The sequence below is a fragment of the Solanum dulcamara genome, chromosome 4 (assembly GCF_947179165.1).
Source record: "Solanum dulcamara chromosome 4, daSolDulc1.2, whole genome shotgun sequence".
Classification (NCBI taxonomy): domain Eukaryota; kingdom Viridiplantae; phylum Streptophyta; class Magnoliopsida; order Solanales; family Solanaceae; genus Solanum; species Solanum dulcamara.
This window is the reverse complement of record NC_077240.1, coordinates 31189501-31204399: the sequence shown is the minus strand read 5'-3', so window position 1 is coordinate 31204399 and position 14899 is coordinate 31189501. Positions and strand designations below refer to the sequence as shown.

General features: G+C 33.7%; 2 protein-coding genes and 1 non-coding gene across 3 annotated transcripts; 2 read left to right on the top strand and 1 right to left on the bottom strand.

Moving 5' to 3' along the window:
- The first annotated feature begins 1026 nt into the window (after positions 1 to 1026).
- Positions 1027 to 1132, top strand: LOC129888133 (small nucleolar RNA R71). The gene has a single exon (XR_008766560.1). It is a non-coding gene; the product is annotated as a small nucleolar RNA R71 (small nucleolar RNA).
- Positions 1133 to 7916: 6784 nt separating this feature from the next.
- Positions 7917 to 10636, top strand: LOC129884169 (uncharacterized). Its single transcript, XM_055958513.1, has 6 exons — positions 7917 to 8051; positions 8648 to 8995; positions 9173 to 9421; positions 9517 to 9627; positions 9932 to 10042; positions 10118 to 10636. The coding sequence occupies exons 1-6, from the start codon at positions 7917 to 7919 to the stop codon at positions 10634 to 10636; spliced, it is 1473 nt and encodes a 490-aa protein (XP_055814488.1).
- Positions 10637 to 12665: 2029 nt separating this feature from the next.
- On the bottom strand, positions 12666 to 14171 carry LOC129884168 (uncharacterized). Its single transcript, XM_055958511.1, has 2 exons — positions 13844 to 14171; positions 12666 to 13100 (listed from the first exon to the last, which is right to left on the bottom strand). The coding sequence occupies exons 1-2, from the start codon at positions 14153 to 14155 to the stop codon at positions 12666 to 12668; spliced, it is 747 nt and encodes a 248-aa protein (XP_055814486.1). The 5' UTR covers positions 14156 to 14171.
- Between the last annotated feature and the right edge of the window lie 728 nt (positions 14172 to 14899).

Below are 14899 nucleotides of genomic sequence, written 5' to 3'. Positions count from 1 at the left end.
TTCAATCAAAGGTAAAGTAATTTGTACCTGTTTCAGCATGTTGATGAACTTCTCAAAACATTCCTCTTCCTTCTTTTTCTTAAACTTTTGTGGGAATGGAGGAGGAGGTTTTGGTTTTTATTCTTTACCCACCGTTTGCCTACTGGATTCACCTTTTTCCCAACTTTTCCTTTACCTTTCAACTCGTCCAATTTTGTTTTGAGAGTCAATTAAGTTAATTTTCGAGCACTATGGGTACTTACTGCATTTACCTGTTTGGAGTTTGGATCAGTGTTACCTGGCAAACCTCTTTGCTGGCGAGATTTCTGTGCACTTGCCAACTGCCCAAGCTATTTTTCGAGATTCTAAGTAGCTAACTAATTTTGATGCACATCTACAGCTAACTTAGCCTAGTCAATCACGATTTATTTCAATATATCCTCTACACTCATGCTTCTTGATTTCCCTGAGCTCTGGTTACCCTAGCCTTGATTATTATACTGTTGCATACCTCCTTGTGGTCTGATTTGGGTCTGCCCTTGATGCTAATTTCCACTCTATGAGAAGTTTCGGTGGTTTATTCAATTCGGGTTATAAGTATTTTCATAGTTCTGGTTAACTCCTCCTCTTGGTGCATTACCCACAAAGTCCACAGACTCCAGATTAGCTCCACAATAATTTGTTGAATGTTCACTACTTCTGCAAACCTCACACCACATTGGTTGTTGTTGAACCATATTCACTACCACCTGCTACTGTCCCAGTGCCAAATTGCTAAAATATATGGGCATCATATTCTACATTGATGCAATATGTGCAGTCAAGGCTATCATGGCATCTACATCTAACATTCTTGCTTGTTACTGCACCACAAGCTTGGAATTCCCTCCATTTCACTCAGGATTTCCCTGAGATATGTGGTTCAGCAGTGTATATAGCTCATCATAAGTTTTCTCCAGTGCTTGTCCACTTGCAGCCGAATCAAGGAGAATTTTGGTGTTAGATTCCAACCCCTCAATAAAGATATGGACCAACACCTCATTCGCCTGATGATGGTGGGGTAATTGATGAGTAGAGATTTAAATCTGTCCCAAGCTTGATATAAATTCTCTCCAACTTTTTGTTTAAAGCTTAAGATTTCGTTTCTCAACTTAGCTGTATTTTCCGAAGGAAAGAACCTGATTAGAAACTTACGATCTAAGTCATTCCAAGTAGTGATGGAATTGGGCGATTCCGACTTCAACCACCTCTTTGCCTCCCCCAATAGCGAAAAGGAAAACAACGTTAACCTCACATAACCAGGAGATACCCCAGTTGGCGTGTAAGTATCGCTGATTTCCAGAAAGTTCTAGATATATATTTGGGGATCTTCGTGAGGCAGCCCAGTAAACTGCATGTTCGTGTGCAAAAATTGCACCATATTCTATTTCAGTGCAAACCGATCTCCAGACGTCGATTTCTGAATAGTGGAGGTAACTTTTTCTGTGAGTGGGATTGCCACATCTCGCACTATCCTTGCTTCCATCTCCACAGGTATCTCTTCTGGCGGTATCTCCTCGGGCAAACCGTCCCCTGGAAAACTGTGATCTTTCTCTAGATTGAGTTTTTGTATTAGGTATTGATAGGCCGTTCTTCGCCTTTGTCGATGAAAGAATCATTCAGGCTCAGATAATGGCTCTACAAGGTCCCTGTCTCTACCTAGTGTAATGCCTTATACAAAAATACACAGCTAAAATCAAGTTGTCAACACTAGCACAATCAGTATAGAAATTTCAAATAAAAACAAATTGCCTAATTTAAAGTCCCCGACAACGGCGCTAAAAATTTATTGCGTCCAAAATCCCACACAAGTGTACGCGATCTAACAAGTAATATAGTAGCTCTTTCGAGCCGGATATCAAACCCACAGAGACTTTATGACGATCACTTATTTTTGTTTAAAGGACTATACCGATCATGTTTGTTATGAGAAACTGAGATAATGTTATCACTAAATCCTTTGCTTTAAGAAGAATTAATACAACTACAAGAATTATGCAGAAAATCAGGTTATGAAAAATCCAAGAATGTAGCATAGAATGAAGTCAAACATAATATTTTCCACTTTTAGTCTTAGATGAGGTGTTTAACTACTAATTTATAGGGTTACTAATACAATCATGGTCTTTCAACCTCTAATTATCTATCTTTATCGACAGCCTAACTACATCATTGAGCGGAGATAGGCATGAATCAATAAAGACGCATTAATCTATTGTCTTATTTATTAACCAAACGTGGTAAACAGGTATGTATCACTAGCATCCTGCATACGAATCACCCTAAATTACCCTAGCATGAACACTTTTCCTACATTCTTTGTTCTATCTCCTCAACTTCTTCCGAATTCAAGGTAGACAACACATGTACTCTAATGTTGGATAAATAATACAATAGTTAAAACGAATATACAGGAGTAATTATAATTAACAACCTATAATCGACAAAATAGTAGATCATATTATATCATAACTTCATAGCTACTGCCAAAGAATAAGTGCGCTTAGCCACTCATGTTCAATAGATATACACAATGCATCAGTTCATACACTTTAATCTTCAAAAGAATAAAGAAGAAAAAAGAAACCTAAAGTGCATGTACCCTCGTCTCAGTGTTCCTTCAAAAGCTATAGAACTCCCTCTAAAGAGCCCTAGGGTTCTATTTATAAGGTTTTTAATATAATTCTCCAATCCTAAGTTGACCCGGACTTGAACAGAAAAATCCAAACTTTGGGGCTCTATTGGCGCGGCATCCGAGGGTCGCACTAGAAAATCCCTTCAGTTGTTTTACCCCTGGTGTGGCGCAACAGCAGTGTGCCAGGAACGCCGCTCAGTTCTTTACCCTCTGGCGCGATGCGCTAGCAGTGCGTACAAGATGCTCCTCTATAGTTTATGCCCTGGCGCGGCGCGCTAGCAGTGCGCAGGGCTTCTTGTACCATTTTTCGCTCTCTTCTTCTCCCGTTCAACTTGCACTTCTTTCCATTTACTTCTTCCTAGCACTGACTTATCTCCAAGAATCCTACAATCACTACAGACACCTTAGTGTAACCTTGTTGTTCATTTTATCTAAAATATGCAATTATTTTTCTAAAATATTCTCAAAACAACTATCAAATATAGGCAAACATGGCACATGGGCACATAAATATACCCAAGATCATTTCTCTCACTATTTTTTATATGATTGCTAAAATTTCATTCTTGTGTATCTGAAATCAGACTAAAAGATGTATTACATATGCATCATGATAGTGGGCTTTAGGACAAATGTGGGTCAGTCCAAATTATGCTTTTATTAATAGAAAACTTACATAAATTCCACTAGTTTAGCAAATAATTACTTAGATACACTGTAGTTTGCAATATTATGAATCTTATTAGATTTTGGTACATTCAGATACGTCCAAATATATGTATCTCAGGATACATAGGGTCAAAATTATGTATAATTTACTCTAGATACACTGTATCCAAGTGGATTTGTATATATCTAGGATATATAGACAAATTAAATTCGCCTCCCTCACCTCTCTTCCATCTCGCTCACCACTCTCTAATGTATATGGTATTCCAAATATATGCAAATCACACCAGATACATACAAATACATCTACCTATTGTGCATCTAGTGTGATTCGCATGTATCTGAGATATATGGTTATCTTGATCGCCTCTCTTTCCATCTCGCTCGCCTCTTTCCCTATTTTTAGTGTATCTGATAGCAAAAATACATGTATCTAGGATATCTTCCTCAATATATAGTAGAAACTCTTAATTAGTAGTAAAATACATAAATGTTTGAAAGTATATGTAGAATTAGTATATATGATATGGATGTATGTCTAATAGGTAGTTTCTCCTTTATTAATCCATATATAAGAAGAAAAGATCCAAAATCCAACAATTATACCCCTCCCGACTATGTGGATGAGGCTCATTTCAGCGAACGTGCAACACTTTCTAAATTTCCCTTTTGATAATTTTTTTATCATCCTATCAGAACCATTATTATTTGTGTGAATCTTCTCAAGTTCAACCAATATATAATTCATCATATCTCGAATTCAAAGGTTCTCACATCAATATGTTAAGTCGATCATGAAAGGTAGAATTATTTCTAAGATGAATAATACTTTAACTATCGTAATAATGCACATACCTTTTGAGCAAAGCTAAGTTCCACCAAACAAATTTCATCCAAAACAACTCTTTACATGTTTCGATGACAACAATAAGCTCAACTTCTATGGTAGATAGAGCAACACAATCTTACAACCTATATTTCCAAGACATAACTCCTCAAGTAAAAGTAACCAATTAACCTGAAGTAGATTTATTAGTATCAACATCACCAACCATATTTGAATTAGAGTAACCACAAAAAATAGGCTTTTCTGTCCGTAAACATAAACTCAGACTATAAGTGTCGCAAAGATATCTCATTATCCACTTCATTGCATTCTAATGCTCTCTTCCTGGATAAGAAAGAAACGTCAAAAAAAATGTTGTTCAATGGGGCGTCAGAATAAGGAGATTGTTCCTATCATTGAAGTTAAGGTGTGGGATTGAGCTTTCTCAATGAAAAAGAACAAAGTGCTTATTTTCATTGAAAAAATTAATACAAATATCATATTGACTTTTCCTCTCCCTACTTATAAAGATAGATAGAAAAATTGGATCGATATCATGCGTTATAACATCTTGAAGGAACTATTCTATTAAATTCAGCTTTAGTAGAATCAGTTTCACAAAATTACCTATATATAAACATATAGTGAGAGAAATCGAGGGGGGGATACTGATTCAATAAAATACTTGTGGAGCTCCCTTATGTAAGGTACCATCAATAGCAAGACCATAAAGATGGCATCGCAAACTTGTAACGACCTTCTGATTGTTATGAATAAATTATAGATGAAATTTGTATAATCAATCTCTTTTTTGAAAAAATTACCTATATACACAACTTATTTTACTATATTTTCTAAAATTCTCTACCATTTGGCATATTCTCGAATACATCACTTTACGTGATGTATTGATTGGATATATCACTTTACGTGATGCATCAGGACGTTGAGTGATGTATCCGAAACCAAGACGCGATGTATCAGAACGTTGAGGGATGTATCCGAAATCGAGACGCTATGTATCGAAACGTTTTGGGATGTATCCGAATTCCACCAAATTTAAGAAATTTTTGTAATTTGAAAAAGAATAGAGATTGATAGGATGTAATTAGCTCTTAACACTACAGAGTAGTTTGGTTGGGAACAAGTTATTCTAGGATTAATAATCCCGGTATATGTAATTTTGGGATAAGTTATTTCACTATCTATATAAGATAACTAATCTCATCACTAAGGTATAAATGGTAGGATAAATTATCCAAGACTGCCTAATACCTCCAACCAAATGTAAGATAAAATAGTCCTGCATTTTATCCCTTGGATTATTATACCTTATACCTTACACCAAACGACTGTGTAAGAAATTATTGCAACCTATTTAGAGAAAAAAAAGTTTACAAAATACCGAAGTGCTAAAGAAGGTATGTACACTACTTATATATACCTCTGGAGTATACAATTTATATTTTGTTTATCATTGTGGTATACGACAACATAATATTGAATATACAGTTTACTGCAATAATATATAATACTTCAATGGGAAATTAGAACATGCAAAAAGTTTCCTTAAGACGTTACTCATTTTATTCTTCACACACCAACAAATATGGATAGCAATTAATGAGGAAATTGAAAACTAAAAATTATATAATGTTTTCAAGCAGCAAATTATGATAAACACTGAAATTTAGGGTATGAAATTCACAAGGTAACAGCAGCATTATAGATTTTTCAAGGAAAAAAGTGATTTTAAGTAAAATTTATAGGGAAAATTATCCTTTTACACATAATATGATGCTATATTTACTTTTATTCCCATCTACACCAAATAATTTCCAAATTCCCTCTTTTTTCTTTCTCTCTCTATACCTCACTGATACATCCGCCTCTTTCTTCATCCTTGCCCTAATTTGCTCTAGTTAATTTGATACTCTTCAACCGTTAATCAATTTCAAGGTTCCAACTAAGGTATATTTTAATCTTTCCTTATATGGAATTTCACTTCATCCTCATTCAATCTGATTTCTCCTAAAATTTGTATATTTTGATTTCTTCTGAAAATCTTTGAAAAATCTTCTAAATTTTTATCATTTGCTTTCTTCTGTAAATCTTTCTATTTTTGTTTCTCATACCTTCAATGATACACATGGAATCCGTTCATGGTCTCAAACAGTCCAATAAAAATCAAGGAATTCTTGTTTCTCCTGGTTCTGATTCATCTTGGGAAGGTTACGACGAAGTTAGATCCAAACATCGTAACGATCCAGCAGTGATGAATAAGCTACGTGAGAAATTGAAGTCGAAAGCTACAGTTAAACATGCACCCAAAGAAATAGATAACAAGATTGAAGGGGTTACAACACGCCCTAATCTCCCAAAGGTATGTGTTCAATTAAGTTTTTTGTTTTAGAATGAAAATTTTGTGAAGGTTTTAATAATTCTGATACATATACATTTATGTATCAGATACATAATGTCTTTTTAAAAGGATTTTTTTTTGGAGATTTTCTATTTCTGATACATCATGTTTAAGTGTCAGTTTCTGTTGTTTTAATTTTTAATGATTCTGATACATATACATTTATGTATCAGATACATAATATCTTTTTCAAATGCAATTTTTTGGAGATTTACTATTTCTGATACATCATGTTTAAGTGTCATTTTATGTTGTTTCAAGTTTTAATGAAGCTGATACATATCATTTATGTATCAGATACATAATGTCTTTTTCAAATGCAATTTTTTGAGATATACTATTTCTGATACATTATGTTTAAGTCTCAGTTTCTGTTATTTCAAGTTTTAATGATTCTGATACATCTATATTATGTATCAGATACATAATGTCTATTTCAAATGTAATTTTTTGAGAATTACTATTTCTGATACATCATCTTTAAGTCTCAGTATCTGTTATTTCAAGTTTTAATGATTCTGATACATCTACATTTATGTATCAGATACATAATGTTTTTTTCAAATGCAATTTTTTGGAGATTTACTATTTCTGATACATCATGTGTAAGTGTCATTTTTTGATGTTTCAAGTTTAATGATTCTGATACTTCTACATTTATGTATCAGAATATAATATATAACTGTTTCTGATACATCTTCTGTATGTATCAGAATCTCATCTCATGCATCAGATATTTTAATGCATATGATACATCGTATTTATGTATAAAGTTCAAGTTATATTTAACCATTTTCATATTAATGCAGGGAATGAAATACGTCATCAAGAAGATCCCGTTCCACCCATTGAGATTCGGAACGGCATATAGGGCTAATTTTCTTGACGATTTTGAATCATCAATAGGTGAAGAAGGTATAAAGTTATTTAGGCAATCCATATTTGGTCACTACTTAGATATGCCAAACTGCAACTTTCAAGGGCAAATCATCAAATGCCTCTTACTTCTTGAGGTAGACCAAAAAAACAAAGAAGAATTGCACATTCGTCATGTGCAGGGTAATATACTACGATTTACTATAAATGATTTTGCTATCATTACTGGTTTGCGATGTACCGGTAATATCAATGACTTTCGGTATTCTGATGACTAAACAAGTAGATTATTGTCTTTATATTTTCCTGGTGCCAAAAATGGAGTCAACAAAGCTCATTTCGTTGAGCGTTTTCTAGTTGGAAGATGGAAAACAAACGAAGACGCTGTTCAGATGGCCATTCTCTATTTCATCCACACTTTTATTTTTTCTCAACTAGGTGATGCACCTATATCAGTTGATGATTTTAAGATGGTAGAAGATGGTAGGTATGAGCAATATCCATGGGGGAAAATAGCATTTTCAAAATTGATAAAAGGAATGCGTCAGAAGTTTTCAAATGCCAAACAAATATATCGTCTAGGCGGCATGCCATATGCTCTGAATGTTTGGATATATGAATGTGCATCTTAAGTTCCCTCTGAAATTGTTGTAAGAGTGGGTAATAAAATTTCTAGAATTCTTAACTGACGTGTTGTCGCTGTGAAGCCAAAATTTGAGACCTTCATGTCTACCATCTTCAGTGAGGTACATACTTTGAATATTATTCGTTTATGCACTGATTCATTATACATAAAATCTAAGATACATTATATATTCATGACCTTGATACAGTATAATTTGATTCATAAAGTAGATGTATCAGCTCATATATTTATGTATCAGGATATAAATGTATCAAGATATAATGTATCTGATACATATACTCTATATAATCTTTCTGATACATATAATTGTATGTACCAGAAAATCATTTATCAGTATTTACAGCTCATGAAAACTCTATCTTATGTATCAAATTATAATGTATCAAGAATTATATCTCATGATACATCTGCATTTATGTATCAGATAATGTTGTTTTTCTATCAGTTTCTCATGTATGAAGGATTAATGTTTCTGATACATCATGTTTATGTATCAGCATTAACATGTATCAATTATTCAATTGTTTTCTGACAATTAATCAATATTTTTTGCAGTATCCATGCTCCAACATTGTCCAATCTCAATATGAAATGGAATCTATTGTCATTCATGGCAACCAACAGAAACCTGAAGCTTCAACATCGGCTGCCAAGGTCAATTTCAGAAAACCTCATGAAGTCCTCGAATTTGAGGACTTTTCAACAACACCACCCACAGAATTATTAAAAAGATCCAGTCATGTCGCTGATACATCTTCTCCACCTCCTTCCAAAAGAATGAAGACTTCCCCTGCTAAAAAGCCAATTCAAGTAGAATCAGCCAACATGCACAAGGATTTCATACCACCAAATGAATCAGAAAAGCCTGTTTCTCCTGACAATGTACCAGAGGCGAAGTCAGCTGTAGGAAGTGAATCTTCCGGTCATTCGGATCAAATTATTCATATGCAATTCAAAGCATTGAAGAAGTCCATAAAGAAGTCTCTAAAGAGATACGTAAGTTTTTACTTTAAGATGTATCATATACAATATACTTTTAATTAGGTGATACATTCTGATTTTTCATATACATGTATCAAGGTTGACCGGAAGTTCAAGCGTTTGGAGAATAAAATTGATTCAAATCACATTGATCTTTTGAAATCCATCGACAGTATGGCGAAACAAATGACTGGCACATCATCTCAAGTTAAAACAGATGATTTTGATCAAACATTCCATGTGGTTGAACAACAAGAAGCACCTACTGGATTGGAGGTGCACAATTTTGCAAATAAATCTGACCCACCCCCAAAAAATGACAAATCTAATGTCCAGGAAGATATTAAGGTACATACATCATGTAATATTTGATATTTATGTTTTTAAACTTCTGGATACTTTTCATTGTCATGTATCAAATGTAAATGTTATTATGTTTTCAGGGACCTGAACCATCCACCATGATAAAACAGGTGGACAATATATCAGAAAAAAACATTTCAGCAGATGTTCCAAAATTATTTGATCAGCAGGTTTATTCTGATACATTAAAGGTAATGTATTAGAAATAAATTGATGAACAATTTGATGCTATATATATATTGTATAAGCTCAACCTCTTTAAATATATATATATATCTAGACATTTAGTACATATATATCATAAGTAAATGTTATTATGTTTCCAGAAAGATGAATCATCCATCAAGATACAAAAGGTGGATGATGTATCATAACATAACATTGTAGCAAATGATGTATGATATCTGCAGATTTTTTATTAAGTAATTGGTTTTTTAAGATAATGTATGATATTCGCAGTATTTTATTAAGTAATTGTTTTTTTAACATTTGTAGGAATCGAAAATATTGATTTTTACACCACAATTGAAGAATGTATCAGCACACCAAATGGAACCACAAAGAGCAGATATTGATCAGCTTATTGTTGATTTTGATACATTACAGGTAATGTATCAGATACATTACTGAGATAAAGTCAACATCATTAAGTTTTTTAATGACGTTATACATTACGTGTAGAACACTGGAAAGAAAGATGGAAGAGTAGCCGATGATAAAACTGACAAAGTAGAAGAGCAAGTTGAGGAGATTGAAAAAGAAAAAATCAAACCAAGCACATCAGAATTCAATACTTCAGCACCATTTTCGACCGAAACTCTGGATGTGATAGATGCTCTAATATACGGACTTCTATTACCAGCCATGCCATTGACAGCTGTTAGTCATGAGCAAGTTCAGGATGAATGTCTATTATGCGATAGCCAGCTACCAACCACTCTTCCATCAAAAGCCAATGTATTATCTGACGATGCGAAGACACCATTTCGAAGAAGCAGGATTCCTTCGCAGATCTTACAGTCGCCGTATCTTTCAAACTTTGGGTCGAGTGAAAAGGGAAAGGAAACTTTGTCAGCTGTTATGCATCAGACACACCCTTTTGAAGGTTTTGGTATATGCTATCATCCCCCATCCAAGCTTGTCACAGACTACTCTCAATGGATAGATAAAGGACTACTAAAATCACATGGCAACAAGTAAGTATGATATATTCAACTTATACCCATACAAGTTGTGTATTATATTTGTTATGTTATTAAACTACAAGCTTTCATTCAGAAATTCGAAGGAGAATCATTACAGATCTAAGTGCTCTTCATTCGGCTTTGAAAAAATAGACTTTGTAGTGGCATTTCCTAAAGATAAGAACTGGTTCTACCTAATGTCACAGCCGAACAGATGCTAGAACGATGAGGTAAAAATTTCATCATAAATATTATGATACAACTCATAGTTACTACCTGATACATACATATTAATGTATCTGATACATACATAGATTAATGTATCTGATACATACATAATCTGATACATGATGCTAGTTGTTATATAACTAATACTTTCTTAAAATGTGCAGCACATCGATGTAATATTTTACTACCTTCGGAAGAAATCGAAGATGCAGTTGAGCAATCAGTATCGATACACAACGACAAACTGCATTTTCAAAATTTACATCGAATATGCACACACACGCTACTCCACCTAACATTTCTACACAAGAAAATATGGCAAGGGCCACTGTTACAGCTCATCACGAGAGATCCGTGAAGAACATAATAAGAGGTTTCTCAATACCAGCCGGTTTGCCCTGGCATTTGGTAGATGAGGTATACATTCCAGTAAACTGTGATAGGGATTTTCATTGGGTTCTTGCGGTAGTTGTGTTGAAAGAGAGGTTGATACGTGTGTATGATTCATCGCCTAGACGAAGAAGTAGCAACCCTTCCCTAGAGATCCAAAAGATAGCAGCAATGCTACCAACATAGCTGCAAGACAGTGGTTTCTTTGACAACAACGAACGTACTGATTGGTCGTCTCTTGATTCATACAAGGACAAATCAATCGGTAATATGCTTGAACCACATCACCCAATTGCAGTTGAGTATGTTGAAGGAATTGCGCAACAGGGAAGTGACAGCTTGTGAGTATTAACAATTATGTATAACTAAATCATTCATATGTCAATTTTACTTTTTTTAAACTTGTGTATTCCTTTCTTTGCAGGAATTGTGGAGTTTTCCTGGCCATTTTTGCTGAATATCTTAGTGATGGAATTTCTATTCCAAATACTGGACTAAACGCTGAATTCTTCCGTTCAAGATATGCCGCACTCTTATGGAGATATGGTTGTCAGAAGGCCATGGATGGTTATGTTAGCGATAACGACGATCCAAAAAAACCTAGGAGAGGCATCTCTCCAAGCCAAGGAGAACTGATTGATGTCCAATAGTTTTTTTTTATAGTAAATATTTTAAGTGTTTCTGCTACTTTTAATGTATCTGATACATAAACTGTAATGTATCAGATTTAGTATGTTTTAATATTTCTATATATCAGATTTAGTATGTTTTTCTCTGGTGTCAAACTCGAATATAAAATCAAAATTTATGTTTTATATTCTACTGTATCAAACTTGTATCGAGTATAATATTCATTAGTGTCACATTTTGTGAATTCTGATACATATTATATGTGTATGAGATTTTTATGAATCAAGATTTATTTATTATGATACATCATGCACATGTATCAGATTCTCATTTCTCAACATTTAATGATTCCGATACATTATTTTTTTGCATAAGAATTCTATGTCTCAAGATTTAACATTTATGATACGTCTTGCTTACGTATCAGATTCGCATTTATCAAGATTTACTGCATATGATAATCTACAACCTATATCAAATAAGATCTTATGTATCACCCATAACTCTTGTGTAATTATGGTTGTCGAAAAGACAAGAATGTTTATGTTTGGGAAAATAACGATCCAAAAAATAAACCATGTGAGATTTCATTAATCCAAGTCAAGGAGAACCGATGGACGTCCTGTATTTTATTTTTAAAAAAATTGTAGCAATAAAATGTACTAATCTTGATACATATCAACTGAAAAAAGATTTTTATATTTATGTCACGTGTCAAACTCAAATATAAAATATAAAAATAGATGTTATTATATGATTCAAATAGAATGTATACCGAGATACCACAAACATCATATCTATTTAGGAATAAAATTACAAGTCTTTCTGTTGTGGCCTTCGTGGCCACAACGTCCACAAGAATTTGTGCTACTTGTTATCTTCTCACTAGCGAACTTTTTTCTCCCTTTCTTTGGTCTTCCTGGCATCCTTTTGTATATTGGCGGCAAGACAAATTCTTCCAAAATTTCCTTCGGAGCAGTCCAGTCTTTCTTATCTGGCATTGGAACCATTGGTAATTCATAAGTATTTGTCAACGCCTCTGGTTTGTAGTAATCAGAACAGTATGGGTGCAAGTCAGTAATGTTCTTGCTCTTCAACACTGCAATTGCATGTGGACATGGTATCTCGTCTAGTTGAAATCTACCACAAGTGCATGTTTTTCTCTCTAGACACACAATGTATCTTATACCTAATTCGTAAACAGAATAAAGATAGTCTGATGAAGCAACAACCTGCAGGAATTATATTTCAAATATATGTATCAGTACTGCTTCCTCACATACACAACTATGTATCAGAACTGATGTAAAAGGGTAATAATTATCACAGGATATACATAACAGATGAATCAACAGCCAGCAAGAAATAAATTTCACATATATGTATCAGAAAGTATGTATCAATTACAGAAATGATGTATCAGAAATAATGTATCAATATATATTTAAAACATGTTATGTTTATATGTGTCAGTACTTATGTATCAACTACACATTTGATGTATCCGAATTGATATATCAGTGTATAATGAGCACAGGCTATACCTGAATGACGAAGCAACAAACTGATATAAATAAACTTCACGTATATTTATTAGTACTTATGTATCATCTACATAACTAATGTATCTACACTGATGTATCAGTATATATTTAGAACATATTATGCATAACTGATTAATCAACAGCCTGAAGGAAAATAATCTTTACATATATGTATCAGAACTTATGTATCAAATGTAGAACTTATGTATCATAATTGATGTTTCATTATTTAATTAGCACATGTTATACATAACTGATGAATCAGCAGCCACCAAGAAATAAATTTCACATATATGTATCAGAAAGTATGTATCAATTACAGAAATGATGTATCAAAACTGATGTATCAGTATATATGTATCAGAAAGTATGTATCGTGTACCAGAACTGATGTATCAGTATATATGTATCAGAAAATATGTATCGTGTACCTTCATTCTCGAACACTTGATCGTGTTTGAAACTAGGATATCTTCGAATTTTCTACCCAAAGTATGTTTTGTATAAGATGTTATTTCCCTATTTTTGCAGTTCCAAGAACCAAATAACATTCTCGTTTGCTCCAAAAAGTCAATTACAGGCAGCTCTCGCGCTTCAACAAGACATCCATTGATACATTTTGCGATGTTAGAAGTCATCATTCTTCCCCTGTTGACAGTGGCATGAACCCTTGACCACTTTTCGTATCCTGCATTTTTTAAATATTGTGCCACCCGTTGATCGATTCTTTCAACTTTGGCCATTAATTTATCGACTTCATCTTTTCGGTATGCCTTGGCCACTGAATAGAAGATGTCACTTAGTACATCTTTGCTCCTTCTGTATTTAGTACACACATTTTTCCATATATGCCATATGCATGCAAAATGAGGAACATTGGAAAATACCATGCTTACACTCTTGATTATGCTTTCGTTCCTATCTGATACAACACACATATTGTCCCTCTCACCAAATACATTTCTGAAATTCTGAAAAAACCATGTCCATGTTGCATCATTTTCCGTATCAACAATACCATACGCCAACGGCAATATGCAACCTAATAAATCAATAATAGCGTTACAATAGTTATTAGAATTCATCAAAATCACAACAAACGTGAAAAATGAGATGACACACTGTTATTTAATAAGAAACAGTATAAGAAAGTAATACCTGCCCCATCAAGTGTGCTAGCTGATACAAACGTCCCTTTATAAGGTCCATCAAGATGCGCACCGTCAACAACAACTACTGGTCGACAAAACTGAAACCCCCTCATCAAGGGCATTAACGCTATGAACAAATACATGAACTCATCAGTTGATGACTTGTGCATACTTATGTACGAATTTGGATATATGGTTTTTAGAATATTTATGTATACAGGCAGTTGTCTATATCCATCAGCAGGTTTTCCCCTTAACATCTCCAAAGCATGCTCTTTTGAACGCCATGCCTGTTGATAGGTAATATCAATTCCATACGCTGATTTAATATCCTCT